The sequence below is a fragment of the Penicillium waksmanii genome, assembly GCF_028829765.1.
Source record: "Penicillium waksmanii strain IBT 27052 chromosome Unknown utg000004l:1.0-5674109.0:1.0-5678898.0, whole genome shotgun sequence".
Taxonomy (NCBI): domain Eukaryota; kingdom Fungi; phylum Ascomycota; class Eurotiomycetes; order Eurotiales; family Aspergillaceae; genus Penicillium; species Penicillium waksmanii.
In genome coordinates this window covers 1,109,645-1,122,925 of record NW_026643251.1, presented here as the reverse complement: position 1 = coordinate 1,122,925, position 13,281 = coordinate 1,109,645, and the positions used below count along the sequence as shown (strand labels likewise).

Here is a 13,281-nt window from a genome sequence, read left to right as displayed (position 1 = left end):
GATCCACGCCCGGTCGATCCGGAAATCAATTTTACCGAGCTACATCTATTAAATCGTGAGTCAGAGGAAATTATGGTTTCCAAATGTCCGCGTTTTTGCATGACTAGCAAAGCCTAATAATTTCCATGGTGCAATGGAATAGCCCCGATTTTGGATCTTTGCGAGTGGGTCCTCGATAAATCCTTATCGCGTGCTGCTCATTCATAGCAATGCCAGCTTGAAATTGGCGAAAAGTACTGGGAACTCGAACTTGAAGCTAAAATATTTCCGAGAAATTGAATCAAGGCCTCCGAGGCGGAAAAAAAACAGTTCATTCAAGTTTTCTTCCAAGGTTGACAATATCCTACTTGAACCTCCACAGCTTTAAGTTCAACCGGTTGCCGCGATATATCATCCCATGACACAGTATTAGCAGGCCATCATGATACTGGTATATATACATTCCTACTATTGGGGTGGCCACAGACTCGAATTAGCCTATTTCACCTGTACTAAGAGTTCAGGTTAAATTTTTAAAATTTAACAGAAAAAGACTCATCCAACCGACCTTGACAATATTAAAACCCTTTTCTGCCATTTCTTTGTCAATTTGAACAAAGAACTTCTCCTACTCCGACTGTATACAGGGTACCCCACCATCACATGACGCACGGAGTCAACCTCACCGCCCACCATGTTGGGCATTACTGAGTCACCGCAGAAAAAAAGACCCCCCCAAATTGGCCAAATTGGATTTCCCCCTCCCCTCCTTATGGGTCGCAGTTTTCTAAGCGGGGCCCGGCGATTAGACGTCTTTTTTTCTCGGTCATTGTATCCTTGTGCCTCTCCAACTCCATCCCGCTTCCTTTCAACTTCCCGCCTGCAAACCCCCCCTCTCGATTCGCGCCCTTCGCTCCCCTGCGCGACTACGTCTCTACACCACCATGGCGTCCGCCGAAAGCCTACCCACCTCCGTTGAGGCTCTTACTTTGCAGTCGACTGCTTCGACCTCCAAGTTCCCCGGCTGCTTTCCCACCTTGAACCCTGTCGATATCTACCGCGAGCACATCTCGGAGGAATTGGGCAAGGTCGCCGATGTTGACCCGGCCATTATCTACACTCGTCTGCAATGGACCAACACTCTGGACAAGGGCGATCTGACCCTGGCAGTATGTGATATGACCTTACACTTATATGGATCTATATGGATTGGCCTATAGTTCTCCCTCTACGTAGCAGAAATGCTAACTTATGACTCTCTTCATCTAGGTTCCCTCTCTCCAGATTAAGAAGAAGAACCCTATGGAATTATGCAAGGAATTGGCCGACAAGTTCCCCGACTCCGACCTCGTCCACAAGCCCACCGCTAGCGGCCCTCAATTGCAGTTCTTCTTCAAGGGCCAGCCCCTTATCCAGACTGTCCTTAGCCGCGTTCTAGCCGAGAAGGCCGCCTACGGTACCAACGGCAACCAAGGTCTGAAGGACCCCTCCGACCCCTCCAAGGGCAAGAAGAAGATTATCATTGAGTTCTCTTCACCCAACATTGCCAAGCCCTTCCACGCCGGTCACCTGCGCAGTACCATCATTGGTGGTTTCCTCGCGAACCTTTACACTGTCATGGGATGGGATGTGATCAAGATGAACTACCTCGGTGACTGGGGTAAGCAGTACGGTCTGCTGGCCAACGGTTTCGAGTACTTTGGTAACGAGGAGGCTCTCCAAAAGGACCCCATCAACCACCTTTTCGATGTCTACGTCAAGGTCAACAAGATCGTCAAGGACCAGGAGGAGCCCATCAATGACCTGAAGAAGCAGATCAAGGAGAAGAAGGAGAAGAGCGAGGATGTTTCCGCCCTGGAGGCCGAGCTCGCCAAGCTTGTGGAAGTTAGCGAGGACGAGAAGGCGCGTCGTTACTTCAAGAGCATGGAGGATCAAGACCCCTCGGCTCTCGCTCTATGGCGCCGCTTCCGTGATCTCAGTATCGCCAAGTACAAGCAGACCTATGCTCGTCTGAACATTGACTTCGATGTCTACTCTGGAGAGTCGCAAGTTAAGGCTGAGAGCATGACCAAGGCTTACAAGTCCATGAAGGAGGCCGGTGTCGCCGAGGACTCCGAGGGCGCCGTCATTGCCGATTTCACCAAGCACGGCGCTAAGAAGCTTGGCAAGGCCATCATCATCCGCAAGGACGGCACTCCTCTCTACTTGACCCGTGATATTGGTGCCATCACCGAGCGTGATGATACCTACCACTTTGACAAGATGATCTACGTTGTTGCTTCTCAGCAGGATCTGCATCTGGCACAGCTTTTCAAGATCACCGAGCTGTCCGGCCACAAGGACCTGGCCAGCCGTTGCCAGCATATCAACTTCGGTATGGTCCACGGTATGTCCACCCGCAAGGGTACGGTGAAGTTCCTTGACGATATCCTGCGCGATGTCGGCGACAAGATGCACGAGGTGATGAAGAAGAACGATGCCAAATACGCACAGGTCGAGAACCCCGTGCAGACAGCCGATACTCTCGGTATCACTGCCGTCATGGTCCAGGATATGACCGGCAAGCGGTGAGTAGTGACGATACCCACTTAGAAGGTTGATCGTTCCCAAATGCTAACTTTCTCATTTTTTAGTGTCAACGGCTACACCTTCAACCTGGAGGCCATGACCTCCTTCGAGGGTGACACAGGCCCATACCTGCAATACGCCCACGCTCGTCTCTGCTCCATGACTCGCAAGTCCGAGTTGAACGTGGACGAGCTCCCCAGCGCCAACTTTGACATCCTGACCGAGCAGCACGCGACCGATCTGTGCCGTCTGCTCGCCCAGTGGCCCGACGTTCTTCTGAACACTGCTAAGACCCAGGAACCCGTTACTGTCCTCAGCTACCTGTTCCGCATGACGCACATGCTGAGCTCCAGCTACGACGTGCTGAAGGTGATTGGCAGCGAGCCGGAGACGAAGAAGGCCCGTATGGCTCTGTACGCTGCTGCGCGCCAGGTGCTGAACAACGGCATGCGCATTCTGGGACTGAACCCGGTGCAGCGTATGTAAAAGTGCAGTGGGGAAGCATATTTCCTATAGAATTGCAACACACACCTACTCTCCTCCCCCCTTATCACCACCACCACCGTTTTCTTTCATGTTCTGAAGATCCCCCGATTCCACGATTATTTCTAGATGCATTCGGCGCTCAAAAGCTAGGTTCATCAAAAATAGCTATTTAGCTCGGTTCAAGTTTCCAGTATTTCCCTCCGTATAGAGTAGTATTAGTACTACTAACTAGCAATAAATAATAATAAACCATTAAAATCGATGTGACTTCACGGGCAAGAGTTGCAGTAGCAGTCGTCCATGTCCCCTACTAATAATGGGATTGAGGCATGGTCTTGCAGAGTGCAGGATAAGCGAGGCAATGATTGGCATGGGCGAAGGCATTGATCAATAGTGGGAGGCTTGGCGCATTAGCGGGTGACGGGTGGCAGCGGGAGGGGAGGATGGGGGTACCCATCCACTGTGAAAACCTGAAATTGAAGATGGGAAAGAAATCTCATGGATTCGGGGACATTCAAGCATTCCTATCGGAGAGATTTGAAATTTATAAGATATTGGTCCAGACCGAGCAAGACAGAGCCCGATGATAAAAGCCCTATTCACCTTAAGCCGGGGTTAACTATGGTCTCGGGTTCCCCGATGCCCGGTGCCCGGTGCCGGGGAATGCTAAGTTTACCAAGGTTATTAACTATTAACGATGGGAACCGGGGACCATCTTCAATCTGACTAAGATCCACAACAGCCCTTCAGCCTCAAAACAGACAGTGTACACTAAGCCTACCCACACACCCCTGCAGAGGTCAAGGATCCCGGGGACCAGCCATGTGCACTCTTAGACTCCGTTCTCGGTTCAGCTTGGGCTGGGCCAGGTACGTACCTTCCCCGATCAGATTTGAATGATATAAGTAGAAAGTAGATCGTGCAACCCTCTCTCTCTACCCCGACCAATCACCCCAATCATCCCAATCACCCACCCTTTCACAGTGAGAGAATCCTAGGTGAACTTGAACTTGGATTCGATCTTGATCTCAACCTGGTCGTTCAACCGGTTGTCCAACTCCAAGAAATTTAGAATTCTCTCCCCAGCCAGCATGCACGCACCAAAAGAGCACAGCCAGCCAACCCTGGTCGATGATACCAGGACCAAGGCCCCAGACCCGGATCTCGAACGCAACGAGGATCATCAGTTCCTCATGAATCGCAGTGTTCGGAACTTCTCGTGGAAAGGATTGACCGTCACCGTCAAGGATCGCCAGACGAAGGATGCTCGAGACCTGATCAATGATATGTCGGGGATGTGCAGCAAGGTTAGCGAATCTACGCTGGCAGAGAAACTGAGACCATTACTTACCCCTATGATCCCAGGTGAACTGGTTGCCTTGATGGGCCCATCGGGCTGTGGAAAGACAACCCTGCTCAACGTATTGGCACGTCGCCCAGCAGCATCGGGCGCCAAAGTTCTCGGCGATAGCTATGTCAACGGGACCAAGGTCGACAGTGGCGCATTCGGTCGCATGACTTCATACGTCGAGCAAGAAGATACTCTCATCGGATCACTGACAGTGCGCGAGACGCTCAAGTTTGCAGCAGACCTCTCTCTGCCCAGGTATGTCAACGAACACCAGCACCACTTGGTGGAAGCAGGGAGAATCTGGCGACCATCTTACTGATATATCCCGGTTGAATCAATCCAGCTCCGTGACAAAGAGCCAGCGCATCGAGCGTATTGACACGCTTCTCGAGGCCTTCGGTGTCCAGAACCAGGCCAATACCCTTGTCGGCACCCCGATCCGGAAGGGCATCAGCGGTGGTCAAAAACGACGTGCCAGCGTGGCGAGCCAGCTCATCACTTGCCCCAAGATCCTATTTCTAGACGAGCCGACCAGTGGTCTAGGACTCGACGGCCAGTTTCGAGGTCATGTCGTATGCGAAGGAGCTAGCCAGAGCCAACAACGTGAGTTTCAGACGCATTGCAAATAAGACTGCAGATCAAGATCAAAGAGATGATCAGTTGGGCTAACATCGGGGTAAATGGCATGGTTCATTTAGATCATAATCATCGCAAGTATCCACCAACCGTCTACAACAACCTTCCAGCTCTTCGACAAGCTGTTGCTGCTATCTTCCGGCCGCACATGCTATTTCGGCCCCCTGACTGGCATCGATGGGTACTTCCGTGAGATTGGGCACCCGATTCCCGGTAGTACTAATCCTGCGGAGTTTTTGCTCGATATTGTAAGCTCCGACTTCGGCAATGCGAAGGAGGTTGCACAAGAACGGGTTCGGCTTATCCAGCATGCGTGGGCCCAGTCTATGGAAGCCGATGCTATCTCACGACAGATTTTTGATCGAGTGAGCATCGCGGAGAAGGATGAGGGTGGAGTGGACGTGGATGATATTGCGAGACCGGGGTCAATTCGGATCACTGGTGCTTTGCTTCATCGATCGTTTATCAAGAGTTACCGCGATGTGGTGGCATACGGGATTCGCATAGTGATGTATCTTGGTACGTGGATATGCTTCAGTCCAATGTCTCCATGGAAGTGGAAATACTAACTTGTTCCAGGTCTTGCCATCATGATGGGTACAGTTTGGCTGCGTCTACAGCCGACGCAAGAGTCTATCCAGCCATTCGTCAATGCCATTGTATGCTTCCCTACCCATTGTATGAGAGAAGATCGTCTAACTAGCCATTGACACAGTTCTTCGGTTGCGCATTCATGTCGTTCATGGCTGTAGCATACGTCCCGGCATTCTTGGAAGATAGAGCGAGTTTTGCCAAAGAGCGAGCGAATGGCTTGTATGGGGCAACTCCATTCATCATCTCGAATTTTCTCATCGGTCTGCCATATCTATGTTAGTGTCTCATCTGGAAACTCGTCCCTCAACCATCCCTCCCTTGCCATCGCTGCCAGAGCTGAACGCTAACATCCACAGTCCTTATCGCTTTGCTCTTCTCCATAATCTCCTACTGGCTCTCCAACTTCCAGCCCACCGGCCAAGCCTTCATGACCTGGGTGATGTGGCTCTTCCTCGACCTAGTCGCCGCCGAATCACTAGTCGTCTTCGTCACGGCCATATTTCCGAGCTTTGTCATCGCCCTCGCACTGGTCGCCTTTGCCAATGGGCTCTGGATGAGCGTGGGCGGATTCCTCGTGACGCCGACGATTCTAAATCCGTTCTGGAAATACGTCTTCCACTACATCGATTACCAGGTAAGCCAAGCCCAACCCCCAGCTACAGCCCCGTCCCGGTCCCCGAAGATCGAATTGAGTCTAATCCCTTTTCCTTTATTTTTCCAGGCCTACGTTTTCCAAGGCATGATGGTAAACGAATTCTCGGACCGCATTTACTCCTGCGGCACGGGCTGCCATTGCATGTACAACACCGACCTCGCCGATCAGTGTCAGATCCGTGGAACCGGCATCCTGGAGACATATGGATATGCAACCGGTAGAACGGGGAAATGGGTGGGGATTCTCGTGGGTATCATTGCAGTGTATCGACTCCTTGGATGGATTGCGCTGTCGTTGCGCAAGACCTAAGCTTAGCTTAGACAAGCTAAGGCAAGACGTGTGAGTGAGATCAAGACGCTTTTCATTGTTTGCCTCTGAGGCGGTAATGCGTTGCATTGTTTTGCGTTGCTTCGCTTCTCGTTTCTTACTTGCACCCCCGCATTCACTTTCACTTTTGCGTTTGCGTTTGTGCCCATGGCATGGCATGTACTTGTACATTGACATCTGTTCCGTACTCTATCCCATATCCGGCTATCTAGCTTGCTTGGCAGAGTACATTTACTTTACTTTACTGTACTAGTTAGTAGATAGTACACCGGGGCGTTCGGTTTCTCATTTCTGATTTACCGGAGAAAATCCAGCTTAATTCCTGATTTCCAATCAAATTCTTTTTCTTCTTACGCATGACTATCTATCTGCCAGTTACAGCACGAGCGTAGGGTAGTGCCAGCCCCCATGTCCACGTATTCCCATTCCCATTCCCATTCTATCACCAACCTTGCGCGCTAGGGCAGGGCATACTCATACTTCACGATTTGGGAAATCGCCCGAGCCAAACTGAACCGAACAACCTAGCCAGAACATACCATGCCGTAATTCCAGCGCCACAAATGGCAGCGCCCCCCCCGGTCCAGACACGGGCTCTCATGGGATGCCACGACCATCACTATCACGTTCGTACGACTTGAGCCCTGAGAGGGCGATCGAGTCACCTGGTCGAGGAGAGGGTGGGTGGGAATTGTAATTGTAATTGCCATTGTACATATGTGTATCTGTCTAGCGCAGAATGAATCACCCATTTTCATTTCCATTTCCGTTGATAACGATTCCGAGTCGATAAAGTGAATATCCAAGTTTGCCGCAAGGCATAGCTGAGCAAAGCATAGATCACGGGGGACTCGGATGTGATGGCGTTCAAATTATAACGCAAGTTCTTGAACCTTAGAAACCATCCCATGAGATGGGAAACCAAATCAAAACTCTACCGGAGTTTATGGGATAGTTAACATCCTATGGGGGGAAGGACTATCCCCGCGGAAGACTCGATAACAAATCAAATCAAATCAAATCCACCAAGTAGGCACACTTCAAGTTGTGGCAAAAGATAAAATTTCCGAACTTAAATCCAAATCCAAATCCAAATCTAAGAATACACCCACGAAAGAGGCGAGGGCGAGGAGAGGACGCATGGCATCTCGATTCCAAAAGAGCGGTGAGAGCGCGACCCTCGGAGCTGATGGCACCCTGCAGAACAGGACGCAAGGGGGTTGAATATGAGGAAGCGGGGACTTCCTTGTATGTACACTGGCAGTACAGTACATGTGTGCATACATATTTACTATGTGGTGGTATACTAATAAGTAAGTATCAATATACATGTACTTGTAACCGAGGAAAGGGATGGATGGATCTTGGAATCTTGGAAACCGAGAAGGCCAATCCAGGTGAAGTCAAAGTCAAGTAAGTGCGAAGTATGCCTGCCGAAAGTCAAAGTATAGCACGAGATGACATGCGTGGGAAACTTGAAGCTTATTGAAGCACGCGGGTAGGACTGGAGGATTGCGAATTTAAGACGGTTTTGACAAGGAATGGAATGGCATAGAGTAGGATACAATACAATAAATAAGCAAAGTAGATGGACCGATCTGAGATCGCGATCGGGACGGATCTCGCTCTGCTCTGCTCTGACATAATCATGGTACTGTATGCTCTCTTTCGTACTCCCTTCTGAGAGTAGACTAGACTAGGCTCCTCTTTCTGGACGGCTGGACTAGCTGGAGTGGAGGCCTATGTACACTAGCTAGTAGAGCCGCATGGATGATCCAGGTCTGGTCTTTGTCTGGGGCGAGTTGGTTTCCCCCTCTTTTGCGAGCATGGACAGACAATTACACTTCTGTATGTATGTACCCCCCCCCCCCCCCCCCCCTTCTTTCCTCTTTGATGGACGGGTATAGGTACAGGTACGGGTACAGGTACAAGGCGTGCGGAAAGACATTGTTGGCTGAGCAGGACCCGGAGCAGGTCAATGCTCATCTCCCGCGCGCACGACTTGCAATGCAGACTTATCGGCCACGCTCACACGTGCGAGACTCACGGTCGTGCGGGCCTTGGAAGGGGGGGGGGAATGGAAGGGGAGAGATGGAGGCGACGACGCAAGGAGGTGAGGGATGGGGTGAGAAGGGAAAGGATGGTCGTGTCCGTGCTGCACGTCATTCGTGATGGGGATGGTGGATGGATATTCGGCACGGAATTGCATACACTACACTAACTACAGTGTGTACCACGACAGAGTCACTAGTCTAGATGTCTACTGTTGTCATTGTCACTTACTACGATAGTGTTGAGTATGTACTCGTACCTGTACAGTCCTACTTCCCTTCCCTTCCCTTCTATACCCCTCCAATGAGTCAGAGTCACCGGAGAAGATACCAGGCCCATTAGGCCCCGCCACATGGGCCGGGCTGGTCGGAGAGGCTGCTGTTCTAGCGTGGTTCGACGGGATCCACCGATGGAAGTGGCGACACCTGGACGGACATTAGTGAGTTCTCGGGGGTTAGTGTGCTGGTAAGTTAAGATACTAGTGTTGTGGATGGTCGACATGCAGCGGCGGCATCTCCACCGACTTTTCGGAAGTACATTGACATTGACAAGACATTGTATTGAGTCTCTCGGGTAGGAGAGTCATGGTTCAACTGTTCTATGATAATTCAGCGAGACAATGACAATGGGGGTAGAATGGGTCAGTTGTTAGTGTCTGATTGTAGGAGAGTGGCGGCGGCTTAGTTGGGCCGCAATTGGGCGGTGGATTGGAGTGGTGCAGTGTAGTCTCTGTCAGTGATGAATGAAAGTAGTGAGTGTAAGTGTATGTATCTCAAATGAATGAAATGCAAATGCCTCTTAGATCAGTATACTTGATAGGATACCAAGTATTGATAGTATCGATAGTGTACTACTTACTCCCTGTCTGTTTACTTATACTTATGCTATGCTTGTATACTTGAGTGAACCAGGGAACCGAGCGGGTCCCGAGCTTAACTGGTCACACAAATTGTTAGTCGCTCCTTCCTTATGATGACGGCCCTCCCCACTTCCGCTTTTTTCCTTCTTTCCTTCGGGCACCCGAGCCTCTTCGTGAAACTTCAGTCAGCTGCTCTCCTCCTCCCTCTGTCGTCCTTCTCTCCCTCTGTCCTTCTCCTCTGTCGTTCTCCTCTGTCGCTCTCCTCCCTCCCTCTGTCGTTCTTCTTCTTCCCTCTCCTTCTCCCCCTCTTCTCCATCCTTAGGGTATCACCCACTACCCCCTTATCGTTTATCGCTGCCCTACTCCACCACCCCCACTGGGTACCAGTCAGGCAGAATATCCCAAATCAAACCCAACCCAAAGGCCACAAGCTGCAGCTGCAGTCCATTCTCAACCACTCGGCGGACTTTGTTGCGACCCACGAACACCCAACGACGCTCTCTGCGCCGCCCGACCCTTCTCGTTTCTGCCCGCCTAATTTTCCCACCAATTTCGATGGAGACGTTGCGATCTGGAATACACCACCACTTCACACTCTCCGCACGTTGACAGAGCCCGACCATCTGCCCTTCGCAAGCCTCCCCTGGCGATCGGCAGGTTCGCCGTCAAAAGTCCAGTCGCCCGGTTGGGCGAGAGACGTTGCAGAGGAAGACACAACACTGAGCGCGAGCAAGTGACCGTGAGCGAGGGATATCGCGTGGAGGGGACCAAGCAACATCAAAAATACCTCCCGCACAACGACGCACACAAACAGAGGCGGCACTGACTCATCCTACTACCTTTTTGGAATTTTTTTTTTTTTCACGTCTTACCACTCCTCTTCTGCAGCTCTTTCCTGCTCTCTTGCCATCGGGCAAGAGTTGGTGGCTTGCAGCCAGTCCAGCCAAGCAGATCTTTCCCTGCTGGCGTAGTGGGTAAGCAAATCCCACTTCCTCACCTCGCACAACCCACATCACCCCCTCCCCAAAACGGGTCTAAATCTGGACTCCCTGACTAAAGCGTCCTGTCTAGTTCCCAGCCTTTCCGAACCACCTGCAGGCCATGGCGGGCAAGAAACCCCCTCACCCAGCTATGGTGGAGGATTATGACGAGGAATTCGATGACATCGTACCAGAAAGCCGGCAGGTAGCCAATACCGCGGCCAAAGTAGTCACCAGGTCTGATCATAGATTCCCAGCGGAGCCGCTGATCGACGGCGCCAGTGACTCAGGTTATTCTAGTCGCACCGCCGCCACCGCCAACAGCACCCAATCTGGTCCGTCGGGCGGGAAGAGTCCACCGGTCCCTCATAAACTGCACATGCCCAAGCAGCGAGCCGACCTCGACAGAAAATCATCCACCCGCAGAGAACACAGAGAACACAGAGAACAAAAAAACAGACAGGACCGTCCCCGGCCAGGCCACAAAGAGAGTATGCGGGTTGGTGCCTATCCGGGCTCCGCCCAATATCATTCTCACGTGCCCCGGTCGCCGTCCAAGTCACGCAGCAGACGAGACTCTTCCGCCCGTCACTACCAGGACCCTGCTCACTACTACGAAGGTGGTCCCGTTTACCATCAACAACAACCACCGACTCCCATCGACCGCTATCCTCCAAACATGGAGTACCCACTCGCCATGTACGGTCGTCCACCCATGCCAGACATGGTTCCTTCCTCACCACGCACCTATGCCCCGCGTCACGCCTATGGCTATGAGGAGTATCACCGTCCCACAAGTCGGCCAAACCGGTCTCATTCGTACCGGCAACCGGGTGGCTACCACCAGGACAGCAGACCCATGAGTATGAGCTTCCACGAGACGTCATCAATGGGCCCGCCCGGACTGTACCATCCACAGGTGCCATATGATTCATACGGACCCGGTGGACCTCCACCTTCCCACTCGGCTTATTATGCTTCCTCTCCTTACGGGGGTGGATCTTTCACAGGCTATGCTGGGTCGGAGTTCCCCGCTTCATTGGAATACGGACCTGAGAGATCCCCATCCCGGACTCGCGAGCCATCCCGGCGTCGGAATTCTATCTACGATCCTCGCATGATGGAGTCGGATGATGTCTTTGCTCAAGAGTTTGAGGAATTCGAACCACTTGAACGTTACTCATCTCGCGAACCGCGTGGGCGCCACAGCTCCAAGCCTACTCAACCCCGCGACGAGGATTATTATCGCGACGTGAATCGGATGCCACCTCCGCCTCTGCCGAAATCTCGGGCTGCTCCAAAGATTATCCAAAACAAACGGCCCGAAGCACCTCGGAAATCTCAAACTGTGCAAGGCGTTCCCATGGCTCCCTCGCGCCGCATGTCTCGAGCTGCTGCCGACCATCCTGCAGAGTTTATGGACATGTCGGAAATGCGCAATGCCCTTCCCGATCCCGCCCATCGCCGCTTATCTCGAGAAGCAGGAATGGCTCCCGAACGGAGCCAGAGTATGCGCGAGAGCAGGAGGTCAAACTCCTACCACGACACCGGCCGGGGTACTCGGATTGCGGTTGAGAACTCTCGCAGACGCCGCCCAGAGCGCGCTGAGCAGTACTACTACGATGACAATGACAGCCGGGGAGATGAATTGGAGGACCAAGTCTCAACCGTCGAGCAATACCAAAACGCCAAGGCAGGCCGCTCTGCTACCGCTGCGCTACCTGCGTCCGCCGAGTCACTCATCCCAAAGATGGCGAACGGCGCTGGCAGCGACAACGGCAGCCGGAAGAGCGGATCAAACAGCAGCCGTGAAAGCGGAACCGGTTCCAAAGCAGGAGGAGGAAAGGACATCAGCCTTATGATGGACGGGATTCAACTCGGATTCAAAGAAGAGGCGGTCCACGGCAAGATGATCAATATCCGAAGCGATGACGCGGGCGGTTTCCACCTCAGTCTTGGAGGAAACACAAACCGCAAGCCGAAAGCTTACTTGCCTGCTGGATCGTCCTACTCTGATAAGACGGGTACTGCAAGCCGACGGGAGTTGGTGGAAGATGTGCGACGAACGCGCGATGATCGACGCTTGGAACGAGGTAGTAGGAGGTCTTCGCAGTCCACCTACGGCCGTCGTTACTAATGTCAGATGAACGCCGGGTCGACTCATCTTTCTCTTCCCCTATGTTGGTTTACAATATATCTCCCTTTATGTCTATATGTCGGATGATCTTATGTTCTTTTTATGTTATGGTCATGGTGTCCGCTTATCAGCGGCTTCAAAAGTTGGAAAAAAAAATTCTTTTTTTTCTCATTGTTTGCAAAGCGTTACTTTTTCTCAGGGCGGATTTGTGTGGGATTTGGACCAAAAACAAAAACGGGTGTTTTTGAGCAAAGCTTTCAAGGGCAGGTTTCTTTCTTCTGGTGTTCTCCGTCTCCTCCTCCTGGCCCTTCCCATGTTACCTGCCTCGAATGGGGAGATGGAGGGTGACTGGTTACCTACCTGGGATGGTATCTAATAGGTACCTGGGTAGTAACCTTGGAAGGGAGGAGAAAACGGAGGACACACTATAGCCTGTCCCGCGTCGGACTGGGAGGACTCCCTGGTTTTTCTGTTCTTTTTGCAATTTCTATCTTGCGTTTGGGCGATGTCAGGCCATGCTTTTTTAATGACTGACACCTTGCATGCTTCTACAGCGGTGCTCGGAAACTTTCATGATTTGAGACGCCTGATGAATTCCTGACACGGTGATATGATTGTACGATTTTGATGACCTGCGATGACAAGTTCGATGATGCT

The 13,281-nt window shown here is 51.8% G+C and overlaps 5 protein-coding genes across 5 annotated transcripts; all 5 read left to right on the top strand.

Moving 5' to 3' along the window:
* Positions 1–923: 923 nt before the first annotated feature.
* N7481_003283 (arginine--tRNA ligase) lies at positions 924–3,033 on the top strand (the record flags this gene model as incomplete). Its single annotated transcript, XM_057262502.1, has 3 exons — positions 924–1,148; positions 1,249–2,546; positions 2,613–3,033. The coding sequence occupies 3 exons, from the start codon at positions 924–926 to the stop codon at positions 3,031–3,033; spliced, it is 1,944 nt and encodes a 647-aa protein (XP_057124163.1).
* A 1,091-nt stretch (positions 3,034–4,124) lies between these two features.
* N7481_003282 (putative ABC transporter) lies at positions 4,125–6,578 on the top strand (the record flags this gene model as incomplete). Its single annotated transcript, XM_057262501.1, has 6 exons — positions 4,125–4,639; positions 4,728–4,956; positions 5,083–5,539; positions 5,600–5,679; positions 5,736–5,889; positions 5,971–6,578. 6 exons carry the CDS (start codon positions 4,125–4,127, stop codon positions 6,576–6,578), a joined length of 2,043 nt encoding a protein of 680 aa, XP_057124162.1.
* Positions 6,579–8,422: 1,844 nt separating this feature from the next.
* On the top strand, positions 8,423–8,768 carry N7481_003281 (uncharacterized protein; the record flags this gene model as incomplete). Its single annotated transcript, XM_057262500.1, has 2 exons — positions 8,423–8,448; positions 8,522–8,768. The coding sequence occupies 2 exons, from the start codon at positions 8,423–8,425 to the stop codon at positions 8,766–8,768; spliced, it is 273 nt and encodes a 90-aa protein (XP_057124161.1).
* An 849-nt stretch (positions 8,769–9,617) lies between these two features.
* On the top strand, positions 9,618–10,244 carry N7481_003280 (uncharacterized protein; the record flags this gene model as incomplete). The annotated part of the gene is made up of 1 exon (XM_057262499.1): positions 9,618–10,244. The coding sequence occupies one exon, from the start codon at positions 9,618–9,620 to the stop codon at positions 10,242–10,244; it is 627 nt and encodes a 208-aa protein (XP_057124160.1).
* Positions 10,245–10,608: 364 nt separating this feature from the next.
* N7481_003279 (uncharacterized protein) lies at positions 10,609–12,624 on the top strand (the record flags this gene model as incomplete). Its single annotated transcript, XM_057262498.1, has 1 exon — positions 10,609–12,624. The coding sequence occupies one exon, from the start codon at positions 10,609–10,611 to the stop codon at positions 12,622–12,624; it is 2,016 nt and encodes a 671-aa protein (XP_057124159.1).
* Positions 12,625–13,281: the final 657 nt, after the last annotated feature.